At 34.2% G+C, this 13,251-nt stretch overlaps 1 protein-coding gene across 5 annotated transcripts in view; it reads right to left on the reverse strand.

Moving 5' to 3' along the window:
* Window positions 1-13,251, reverse strand: part of ERCC6L2 (ERCC excision repair 6 like 2) — a 57,189-nt gene that overhangs the window by 12,236 nt on the left and 31,702 nt on the right. For 2 of the 5 annotated variants that reach the window (XR_003400128.1, XM_026866150.1), the window contains 3 exons: window positions 10,974-11,126; window positions 9,763-9,837; window positions 7,920-8,017 (listed from right to left, as the gene is read on the reverse strand). Coding sequence is in view for 3 of the 5 variants with exons in the window: in XM_026866150.1 (XP_026721951.1) it covers window positions 8,015-8,017; window positions 9,763-9,837; window positions 10,974-11,126 (231 nt within the window). In the remaining 2 variants the exon portion in view is untranslated. Of the gene's footprint in view, window positions 1-5,950; window positions 6,106-6,819; window positions 8,018-9,762; window positions 9,838-10,967; window positions 11,127-13,251 lie in introns of those variants that run through there. The other 3 variants (XM_026866149.1, XR_003400127.1, XM_026866151.1) reach the window with 3 other exon arrangements.

Here is a 13,251-nt window from a genome sequence, read left to right on the forward strand (position 1 = left end):
CTATAACTGATAGAAAAGTCTTTGTTCAAATAATCTACAAAATGTCAATGTAATACAAATAAGATAAAGAGAAGTTCTTAATGACACAACTTTTGTATTTACAGTATTCTCAACAGCACTTAAATCTGCATTGGAGATACAAAGGGCACGTTTCTTCCCAGGCTGACAGCATGCTTAGTTCTCTCATTTACACCACATTGCAATAACATAAAGAGGGGTTTACCATTAATCCAGGTTTTACTACAAAGAATCCCGTTATTTCTCTGTCAAACACTGGCAACAGTGCCAAATGTCCCCCCGAATGAAATAACTGTAGGTCTGCTCTGAAAATTATAGTTTGGCTTTATAAATCCACCATGTCTAGTCTACAGGTTCAATTATCTTTTTTTTTTTTTTTAAAGAAGATTTTGTCTGCAATATCCTTCTTTCTATAGTTACACAAGATCGTTCTTCATTTTGGTTTTCAGCTATCTTCTAACACATAGTGATGGAGTAATAGAGAAAATAAACTTCTGCTTGTTTCATGAAAAAAATTAGTTTTTAACCAAGTCTAGTTGCATACATGTATAAAAAAAGACTTGAATTTAAACTAAAATGCAGAACACATTGTTCAATGTCATTAAATTGCGCTAAACCCAACAAAATAATGCAGGAAAAATCAAGTTATTTATTCCAGTAAATTAATTTTTAATATAATCTTCTTCCCTCACACGTCTACAAAAAGACCATAAAACCCTTCTCACAAATAATCTTCTGTGAAGTAGCATATCAAGTGTATTTTGTGGTCATATGCATAAGGAAGCAACAAAGAACAGCTCTCAGCAATTTTTACTGGAGTGGATATCTGCCATACTAAATAACATGTCTTTTCTACCCTCAGATGTTTAGAATACTGAAGCCTGGTGTGATCCTTCCTGCAACATGGCATCACAGATCTGACGATAATTTCTGTCTTAACATTTATGTACTGGTTTTGGCTGGTACAGACTTAACTTTCTTCACAGTTACTAGTATGGAACTATGTTTGGGTTTGTGCTGCAAACAGTGCTGATAACACAGGGATGTTTAAACTACTGCTGAGCAGTGCTTGCACAGAGTCAAGGCCTGTTCTGCTCCTCACACTACCCCACCAGTGAGTAGGCTGGGGGTGCACAAGAAGCTGGGAGGGGACACAGCCAGGACAGCTGACCTCAACTGACCCAAGGGATATCCAGACCATTATCCAGACCATATGATGTCATGCTCAGCATATAAAGCTGTGGGAAGGAGGAGGAAGTGGGGAGATATTTGGAGTGATCGTGTTTGTCTTCCCAAGTAACCATGGCATGTGATGGAGCCCTGCTTTCCTGGAGATGGCTGAACACCTGCCTGCCAATGGGAAGCAGTCTATGAATTCCTTGTTTTGCTTTGTTTGCATGTGCAGCTTTTGCTTTACCTCTTAAACTGTCCTTATCTCAACCCACACTCTTCTGATTCTATCTCCCATCTCACCAGGGAGAGGGAGTAAGTGAGCAGATGTGTGATGCTTAGTTGCCAACTGGGTTAAACCACAACATCTTATGACTTGCTACAAAAAATAGCTCTAGATTATAGAATGCACACAGAGACACTTGACTGATTTAAGAGACACTTAGGTTCTGGGATGTACAATGAATTTTTAGAAGTACAGAGGAAGTTGAGATGTATTATTAACATATAATACAGTATAATCTGTATCTCCAAAATCTCAGTAACAGCTGCCCGCCACACTTCTGCATGGAACACAAATTCCTGGCTTCACTTTGATTACTGAGACTCTTGAACACCTCTAATTATTGACATTTCAGTGCCTTCCACAGAACATCAGAAACATCAACTGTTTGAGGGAAGATTACCATACTGTTCTTATGTCCTTTATTCTCAAAATCTACATTGATCTGATACTGCCAGTTGTGGTCAATGGTAAGAATATGGACAATCTTTAGACACAGGACAATATGCATAATTCAGGAACTGTTGGTAGCAAGTTAAAATATTTTTATTGTAATTCTAAGTATTGTACATTTAAGGGCTATCAAGTATATAGATGCCATGTCTGTCTAAACAAAAATTTGTTAGTCTTTTAAGCAGCTTTCTGATTATACTTGCAAAATAAAGTATAAGCAGATCTCCACTGCTGTAGATGACTATTTATGAAAGGCCCCTCCATAACAAGACAACAGTATCTCTCTAATTGAAAATGGTACTCCTAACTAACAAGTATAGAATCTTACTCTATTTCTGTGCAATCCCATAGGCTTCTGTGATAAAGGAAATAGATTCCACAAAACACAATTTATTTTTCTTTCTTCAGGATCGTACAATAAAAAAACCTTTCATATTAGTTTGCTTCTATTGTTGTCATATACAAACTATCATCTTCAAATAGTTATCCATCTTTAATTCAGATGCTAGACAGGATTTATTTTGACTAATGATATTCAACAATAATATAGTTTATTCTCTTGCTCATACAATTAATGCATATTTTATACTGTTAATTCTACTACTTTTAGATTTTATCTAAAACCTGGAGAACCTGGAGCACCTGGAGTACAAAGCAAGCAAGAACAGAAGAAATAGTAGCAAGACCTACTTCTCATAAAAAGAAACAGGATTTTGTTCCCTTAAGCATTTCAAGGTAGCGAACACCACTAGGTTAAATATGTTTCTGAGAGAAAAGGTAGCTGGGGTGTATGAATACTATCACTGGATAGAAAATTCACTTGATCGAAACCTACAGTTTAAAAGGTTAAGAGAGTTTTAACTGTGAATTACAATAGTGCTAGCTGTCCAGATCTAATGCAGACCTTCTGAAGTAAAATTAAGGGAAGAAGCTATCACCAGAAAAACACCTTTTCTTATCCCAAAGTTCAAATCTTTCACTTTTTATAATCAGTTTAAATCCAAGCTTATTTATTCATTACTCATGGTTTTAAACAAGACGTTACATATCTCCAAAATTCTTTTCTGAGTAACTAAATTCCTTGCCCTCTTGTCCTTTCTACCTTGGCTTTCAAGGATCTTCTTCCCATGCAACCTCTCTCACTTTGAACGAAGTCTTCAGGTTTTGCAGTCTGCTCCAGTTTTAAGCAGTTTCTACAGCTCAAGTGACTACGTTAGTCTCCATACTTCAGCAATAAAGAAAGGACTAATAAACCTAATTTACACTCCTTTTAGCGACTGCAGGTAGAAAACCAGGAAAAGACATTTTTTTTTAATATTGCTTTCCCACAACTTATTTTTGCTGTTACTCATATTCACCTTATTTCCGTAAGTTAACTACATAAAATTTTGTGGGAATTTAGTGAAGAAAAAAATGCAGTTAGATGACTAGTCAATAGCAAGAAATCAACAAAATGTCAATGTTTTTACAAAATATTGTCTTAATTGATTTCTTTCTCTTAATATTTATTAGATTTTGCTTATTACTTATTGCTTATTATGCTTGTCACTCTAGATTCATATGTAAGCAAGAAGCAAAATTGTTTCACTATGTCTTCAACCAAGATATGCAGAAAAAGCTCTATTTCCCAATTTACAACTCATCCACTTCAATGTAATACTTTCTTCGCTTTTAAGTATTCTTGCATCCCTTTCCCAGAGATAGTAGTAATTTCTTGAAAAATTTATTTAAAACTTCTTAAGTCAGAAATTATTATAGACAGATTGCAAAGCAAAATTACTAAGCAGGAAGACAGAGTTGGCATAGATAAACTGAACAGCACAAAAGATATTTCACTTTTGACCTAAGGAGACCTATCTATGAAATGAAAATAAAGAGATCCTTTTCTGATCACTCCTACTAAGAAATAAGACAATTTGATTAAGCATACTTAAAAAGTGACATACATATTATTGGGGCATTATTCAGGAGTCTTCATGATGCTATCAAATAAAGCTTCAATATAAATACACTGTTAAAAAAAGCTTCTAATTAAGAATATGATCATTGATACCCCAGATCAAACTGAAACAGCTACACAATAGCTTTGAGAAACACTGTTAGATCAATAGTCTAGAAAGCGACAGTGAGAAATTCCAGATGACAAAAACTTTTCTTTCAACAACTATCAATTTACAGTTAACATTCCAATATTTAATAGTATAATTTTATTTACCTAAAATGATTGAAATTTGAAATGTTCAGCTGTAATTTTAATATTACACATCATGGTACTTTAATCTGTTGAAAAAATTTTTTATTAAACTTCACTTGAAATCAGCATTCTTTTTATGATAACACCGTTAGTTGCACTGACAGTGAATGTCCTAACTTAAACTGATGGCAAATAAGTGAAGAATGACTAGCAAAGACTGATGGCCAGAAGAGTAACAATGATCATGTTTTTCACAGAACACTTTTTAAAATAAAATAATGAAGAAAATAGTAGTGTTAATATTTTAAATAGTCCGTGTTTCAAAGTTGTCTTATGAAGCTCTGGCAGCTCTTTGTTCAAGCAGAACACAAAAAATTCAAAGCTCCGCCTTTAAGAACAGGCAGCCATCTAGGGACTATTTCTAGATTAATGCCTCTACATAAAAGAAAAAACAAGAAAGCAAAAGGAGAGGCAGCCTTCTCCATAATTACTGATGTTTTTCTTCCTATTTAGATATCCAGGAGAAGTGATAATACTGTTTCTTTTGAGTGAAAAACAGACACCTTAGAAAAAAATCACAAGTTAATCAAGAGAAGTTCATTTGTAAAACGTGCAGTGACACACACTCTAAATAATGAGATGTAAGTTACATGAACAATATAAATGAACTCCCACAGACCAGTTTTGAACATAGGTGGATCAACAGACATTTACTCAAAGTACTCTTTAAAGTTTTATTTAATTTATATTTAGTTTCGATAATGTTGTCTGCCCTTACCATTACCTTTCTACTGTATTCTTATTTTTGACCAACTTTTCTGTTAATAAGTGACATTCTAATGCAAATGTCTTAGAACTGAAAAGGCCTCACTTTTACTGGTTGGCCTGGTTTGATCCTTCCAGTGTAAATGGCTTAATTAAATACAGTACATCAACAACACTGGAAGAAACTCTTTTAGCCACTGCAAATGTTCAACAGCAACACAGACTTATGGCTACAATTTCTGTAGTGATCAGTAACATGTTTGTAAAGACTAAACTGCAGATTCATCATTTACTTATTCTATGCTTGTGATTTATCTTAAGAACAAGTCTAGGAAACTGCAAATGTTTATTACAAGGCAAACAAAAGTGTCAAGATAATCAGAGTAGATTAAAATCACTATGTAATAAGAACAAAAAAAATCTGAAAGCTGTATCTGAATTTATTCCAGATTTGTAGGTATTCCATATGTAGTTGAACAAGATGCATGACCAAGAAAAAGTGTAAAACATATCAGCTGCACCAAATGAGCATTCCCAGTAAACTCTAGTTTTACATTTCAGTTAAGCACAGACAATTTAACTCATTATAGCAACTGCATGTGTCCACCCCTAAAAAAAATAAAATGTAAACTGATTTATGTTTTACTTTCTATGCTACAGAGATTCCAGCATGTATTGTGGCAACTGGATTTTTGTTAACTGGATCCAGGACAAACTGAAATTTTTTCAAGCCTCAAAACACAAAAACATGGCACAGAATCCAATTTAAAACACTCAATCTTTAATCTTACCATTTTTCTCACAGAAAAATCCCACAGAGGGTGCTGTGCTGCTTAATTCCTAGTTCTTTCAGAGTGGGCCAATGTGAAAACCACCCCAAAAAACAAAACACAAAAGTAATTTATTAGACCTCCACTTGAGCCGCTTCCTCCTCCTTCCACCCTCAGTTGCTTTGATCATTCATGGTGGCCATTAACAGAAAACAAAGTTTGTTAGAGCTTTTTAAAATGAAAAATGAGGATAAAAATAAAGAGTAAAAACAACGTTTCCCAAACATTTCTCTTTACCTTGGCACTACAGACCGCTACATTAGCAGGGAGCTGGGAAAACTGCTTCAACTCAAATACGTCTCGCACTGCCCACCGGCTCAAGCGATTCTCAGCCTTGCTGGATCCAACTACATTCTGATTTGAATGAATATATGCCACTTCTTGAACACCATCTGATATATTAGGAGAAAGACATAATCAAAGATGTTCATTATTCCAAAACCCTGAGGGTACACAGTTTCACTGAAGAAGGATAGTGTAACAAACTTCACAACTTTAATGTAAAACTTTTTTAAAATTATGATTTCACTTAGCACCAAGTTTCTCAGCTCTATGAAATTAACAACAATCACTAGACTTATTTGGATTTATCCAGACAGGGTAATACTGCTTCCACATCAGTGTGTTGTTTTTCAGATAGACAAAGAATTTTCAAAGCATCTATGATTTAATGGCTGCAATATTAACATTTAAAGTCTCTATAAGTCTCTTAACAGTATCAAATCTTCTACATTGTATTTCAAACTCCAAGATCACAATTTTTTTTTATGTACTTAATATTTTATTTAACCGTCCTGTCAGAATTTTTATGGTTTACCATTCAAATATTCAGATTTGTGAATTCTTAATAAATCTTCAATCCTAGCATCTTTCAACAGGCAGTGTTTAGTGAAATATTACGAAGCAGCCCATCCCCCCAGAAGGCAGCAAAGTAAGGCTAACAGGTAGTAAGAGATACAGAAGGACATTACTAAATAATTTAGCAGAGCATTTACTAGTAACAAAATAATGTATAACAGGAAGAACTTAAAACCCGCCAACAAGGATAAATTAAACATGTTACTATACTAGTCAAAATAAATCAAAGAAATTAAATTACTCATTACCTAAATATCTGTCCATTGATTCCACTTTTTGCTCTTGATGTTCAAATTCAGTTTCACCTGCAGAAGTTCTGTGCACAGCACAGCTGCTAGACTTCATTTGTGCAACAGAGGTATCTTGAATAGTATGAAGCACTTTAGACCCAAACTGAACTCGGCCTCTCTGGCTTTTACACTTACAGCGTTGCTTTCTGGCATGAATCTTCTCAACTGGCAATTCATCTTCAGACGATAAAAATTCATTTATATTCTGAGAATCACCTTCCTTTCCTTTTCTATTGGGCTCCTTTGCTTGCAGCAGAGATTTGGAAACATTATCTAGTCCATTGGTATGAGTGTGTCTCTCTTTCCATTTTAAAAGGCTGAAAGTTTTTAACTTTCTTGATTCAGAATTATTGGAAATTTCAATATCATCAGACTCATCACTTACGTCACTTGCTCCTTTCAAATTTCTTGTGCTGTTCTTGATGTCTTCAAAAGACATGACTTTGCTGAAATTCAACTCAGTACTATGGAATCCAAATTGCCTACTGTCTTCTTTAAATACAAACCCATCTTTTTCTTTTGCTAACTCTTTACATTTTTCAGATGTTAACCTGTCCATTTCAACTTTTTTAGTAAGCATTGGTTGTTGGCATGCTGGAACTTGGGTAGGAAAGATGACATCATCACCCTCTTCAGAAGTGCTTTCAGTTTCCATGACTGTATCACTTTGCTTTGAAATGTCTCGATCCTGACTTTCTCTGTCCCCTTCCTCCTCAGAACCTGATAAAACAAGCCAGTCTGTACCACACACATCTTGCTTACCAGTTCCATGTGGTGACTGAGCAGCTTTTCCATGCTCCAAAACAGGTACGTGGCTTTGCCATTTCTGAAAATCACTATGCTTGCTATTTATATTTGTTCTTACAGTCTGATCATCAGAGCTTGAATGATTAGAGTTATAATTATTACCCCCTTCGGTAGTTTCAGTTTCTCTCTGCAACAACTTAGAGAATCCACACTGCATTAGGGAAAGCTGTCCCTTTGTTACCATTAAATTATTTGCATTGCAAGGCTTGCTTCTGTTACATTTTTTCACAGACATTTCCAGAATATCATCATCACTAAAGTCATCACAAAAGTCCAGTTCTTCTCTCTTTATTTGTGCCTGAATGCTTTGGGGATCTCTATCTTCATTACAGTCTGTTTGTTCATACTAAAAAGAAAAATAATTTACAGTAAATCTAATTATGTTTTAAATACCTTATGGAACACACCTAATTCCAAAGCGGTATAAAAAAAAGTGGATTTTCACTGTGTTAATCAAAAAATATACAAAAACAGTACTAAAACACACAAGTGGAAAGCAAATACAAGACAAATCAAAAAGAAATTATACGAAAGTCTTTGGCAGAATGAAATTTTAGCAGAACAAAAATGAAAATATTATTATAAATTAACAGAACAATAAAAATATTACAAGTATTTTTAATTAAAATAATTGTAATTGTAATTATTAAAATATAACATTATTTTAGCAGAGAGAATATTACGTATGAGCCAATATATATGCACACTGCTAAAACAATCTATGTCTTCACAACACACACATATTTTTCTAGTTTATAGTAATCTTGTTTCATCTTTCAAAGGTAGTTTGAAAAGCGACTTCGTGATTCAAGCCTTAATACTGTGTAATGATATTCATAAAAAAATATAATCTCACACCAGTAGTCAACCTCTGTGTATATGGGGGCTAACAGTTTAAGAGAGCTATGAGTAGGTGACATTCTGCTCTAAAATTAGTTGAGGCCAGCTGTAATCAAACAGAAGTTATACCCCAAAACACTCTGAAGATACTGAAGTCCAGAATACAGCTCCAAACTCACTACTGAGAGAAGAACTTTGACAATATGTAAAGTTAGAAGGGTGAATACTAAGCTTTTGTACATGAAGAGAAATTTTAAAACTATTAATCCTGATATATCACCCTGCTTATCAAAAAGCATTTAACATAAGTTTAAAACATTACTGTTTGTCACCAAGTCCAAGGTAAGATCATGACCTCACTGTATTAGCAACATAAGGTTATGACCAACATTATGACATACTGATTTAAATTCATATTGCCCACAGAAATGTCCAAAAAGCATGAGACAGTGACTAATTTTTAGTAGCATTCAGTATGATCTAATCTAATGATATTTTCATGCTTAGAGGCCATATTGTAAACCTAACTGTTAGTTTCCCAAATCACCTGAAGACAAGTGTTCAAAGACATTTATAAAAATGCTCCCAATAAATCCAATCTTTTCAGGAAAAAATAATTCTTGATCCAGAAGGAAACCATTAGATACATCTTTTAAAAAAAAATAAAAATCCAGCATTGAACAGACCACTGATTTGGTGGGAATCAATTGACTGAATACATCAACTAAATAGCCCCTGTCTTCCACAGAGGTCCACAAAACCTGAAGCAAGCTTTCAATCCTCTCAACCAACTATACTCCTTTCCACAATTCCCTAATCAAAATCTTCTAAACAGTAGATGTAAGATTCTCAACTGACTTCTTCATCAGAAAGCTGTCATGTCATACGATAAGGCTGTCACTCTTAAAGACACTACAGAGCAATGCTTCAGTAAACAATACTGCTCTGTAATAATAGCATATTAGAAATACCTTCATTTGGACTGAGGATATCCAAGTGTTGTAAAGGTCACAGAATACTTTATTACCCAATGTTCAGAATATTCCATTTTAAATACAGAAATAGAGACAGCATGACATTATCTAATGTTCTACAATGTTAAACCAGAGGTAAACAAATCATAAAAGATGGCAAGTACAATCTCAGGTAAAAGTATTATCCGTCTAACAACATACTGTCTACATTTGCCACTGTAGTATCAGAATACTAGAGGGACTGGCATGCTCTGGTCCATAGTGCACAAAGACACCTCACCTCTGAGCTGCATGGAGTGTCTTCCTTTAGCCATGTAGCTGCTGTCATGACTCCTGCTTCTACTCGCCCTTCCCTCTAAAACAATCAAGAAGGTATGTAATAAATGCTGTATGTATTCAAGTAAAAAAAGGCAAACACAGAAAAAAATAGTTTTTCTTTCTTTTTCCAGAGGCATAATCTCCAGATGTACAACCAAAGCCCAGACTAAGACATTTTCACAATACACTTACCCCTGTTTGATCTAACACACAGTCTGCAGGAAAAGTAACATACTGCATAAACTGGGAGTATCTTATATATACACTGTTTTAATAATTTTAAACTTTTTTCCAAAGCAGAATACCTGCTACAATGTTCATACTACATGCCATTTTAAAATTTAATTTAGAGAAGTTCTGACCTTAGTATCTCCAAAGTACATGCTCTCACACCACATTACTCTTTTGGCTATGCTACCATTATACTGCTATATCACATTCCTCAGCCTCTAGCATAGGCAGAACAACAACATAAAGGATGGAAAGAAACATAGAATAAAGCTGCAGTAAATTCTAAGATGCAAGTTAGCCTCAGCAAACATGCTGCACAGAAAAATATATTGCATAAAAATATAATATTGCATATATACTTAAAATCAGTTTGCACTCTATGTTATGGCATTGGGTCAACAGTCTTTTTAGAGGAACTAAGAAATTAATCTTAACACGAAGTCTCAGTTATTTAGTGTAATATTTTTAAATACAACATTATAAAGTATATTTTATTGAACAGTTTCTGACATCTCAAAATGTACTATCAAAAAGGTTACTATAATCACAAAAAAATATTTTCATGATGAGACTTCTGGCTTGAAAGGTCACTACTCTGAGCTAGTGGTGAATAAAATGTACCTGTGCACAAAGCTGATGATATGTGAAAGTATCACAAAAATAAGTTATGGCATTTTTATTAGGAAGAGAAATCTTTAGTAAACTTTTGAAAATTATAATTCAAACTTCTTTTTTGTTTGATTTAAGGAAATTTATCTGGTCTACATCAGAGTGAGAAATTAGCAGGCCCATTTCATTTAAGTCACTGCATAGACAGGTACTGTTTAAGTTTCACCATTCTGTTTTATGAAGTGTTTCCATTCAAAATTATGACAAAATATCTCATGAGGAAAGGAAAAATGTAAAACTAATATCCAAAAGTAAAAGGGTAGGACTTCACACCTCCAGGATGTCTTTGGTAAGACAGGACCCCTGAGTCCGAAGTTTAAAAAGGTTATGGATTCCAAAAAGCTCTCCTTGATGTTCCTTTGATCCTTGCACTGCCTCGAAATACCGCTTGGCATTTTCACTTCCAACCACCACACAGTGAAGTTGCTAAAACAGAACAACACAAGAGATTTCAGAAGTGTTTGCTCCAACAACATGTCAGAATTTCCTGGCATCCACATTATATACACAGCTTTAGTTGGAGCAGGCAGAAATTCCTAAGGGAGGATATTTTGTTTTAATTTCCCTGGCAGATGTTGGTATAATAGATTATGGTATAATAGAACCCGCTTGGTTTTACTGAATTAAGAAAAAAAATCACATATTTTACTTCATTGCTGTCTAATATCAGATACCTACTACACACACTACTGTCACTCCTCTATATCTTGACTGCTCATCTTTCCACAATACTAAATTCTTACTATTTTTTCATACTCCTTTGCACTGTATGCTTTACTTGGTAAGGACAAAATAAAGCCACGAGATTACTCCTACTGATCTCTGAATATTTTAATCACACATTCTTGCTAAGTAGACTGAAGAGAAGTGACTTAAAAATCTTCCAAATGAAAAGGAAAGACAAGTAAATAGTTTGTCAGGCAGAATTAAAACACTTTTGAAGTCAGGCAGGATTAGCTGCATTCCAGTGACTGCAAGCTTTCAATACTTATATAATTGGTCTATTTGACTCTAAGTGGAAGAACGTCAAAACCATGGGTTTATGGATACCAGACCTGTAATAGTTTTTGTAACTGTCCCTAAGCAGCTGGTAGTTCTTCAGTTCTAGTAACTTCTAGTTCTAGCACTGGACAGGCATTTTCCTAAACACAACTCTTTAATTATGTAGGCCAGTAACTATACAGTCAAATTCTAGTTTAACTTTAGCTAAGCACAGTTAACGTCCTCCTTAAATTATGCATGGTGTTTACAAAAGTATACTTTAGGATACATATGTAACTTATTTGGCTTTCTATTATGTTAGATTTCAATTTTACTTACATTAGTTTTTTCAATTGCCTATAAGGAGGTCAGACAACCAAACACCACTAAAAAAATTAAGCAATTATAAAATCAAACAGATCTTCAGTAAGAATACATGACAAACATGCTGAAGCATTTTCAAATAAATTAATGAAAAAGATGGATGAGAATATTTAGCTCTGACAGCACATTTGTATAGTTCAAATGCCGCATGTCTGCAGGCACTCATGGTTTCTGAATTTACAACATTAGAAAAAAATGCATTTTCTTCACAATTTACTGAAAATTTCCTAACTGTGCTCAAGCGTCACTAACAAGGAGTGCAATCCAAGTGTAGACAAAAAGAAAAAAATTCCAGATTTACAATTACTCTGTTTACTGCCTCTTAATCAAATTGAAAAAAACCCATTAAAGACTTTCAAGAAGTTTTATACATGCCTTTTGAAAGATTATGATAATATCCAGGTTTTCTTTATCTAGAAGACCAACAATTCCAAAGCCTTCTGTGAAGCATGACTCTCCTCCTTCAGGATTTTAGTGAATTTTGTTGGTTGTAATATGTTATTGCTCATTTCGTTAGCCTTTCTGAGACCTCTCCTACTGATACTTGCTGTTGCAATGAATCCTCAAAAGTATTTCACACAAGAGAAACTTTGGAACAGGATGCTCTCTAAGCTTTTCCATAAACGTGTATACAAAGAGTAAGTCAAGTAGGCTAGAGCAATGCCCATAGATCAGTACAATTCCCGCTCCTGATGTGTTTGAAAATGAATTATTAGCTTTTATGTTCTCATACCACTGTCCCTCAAAAATAGTTTCTAGACTTAAAGTGCTTTAAATTTAACTTGCCTCATTAGTACATGATTTCAACTATTAATAAGTCTTCTTCACTCTGAGCTTCTGATAGTCTCTGAAAATTGCCTGGTTACCTGTGAGCACTTCAGCCCATCATCTACTACTTTTAATTTCTTAACAAGTTTCCTCTTTTTTATTTAGATCATTTTGTCAAAATTAAACAGAACTTTAATGGCTTTTTGGCTTCTACAAAACACTGAATTTAAGTGAGATAAAGTCACTGTCACACTTCTGAAAGTAACATTTTAAGCTATACACATTACCGAGAGCAGTTCAAGCAGTTCAGCTGTGAGTTTTGTGTCTGCTCTGTAAAATGAGATATCTTAGAACTTTTTTCTTATTTGTCACTTACTTAAATCTTAAGAGGATAATGACAATTTTTACAGTACCTACT

This window comes from Athene cunicularia (genome assembly GCF_003259725.1).
Source record: "Athene cunicularia isolate RWA chromosome Z unlocalized genomic scaffold, athCun1 chrZ_part2, whole genome shotgun sequence".
Lineage (NCBI taxonomy): Eukaryota > Metazoa > Chordata > Aves > Strigiformes > Strigidae > Athene > Athene cunicularia.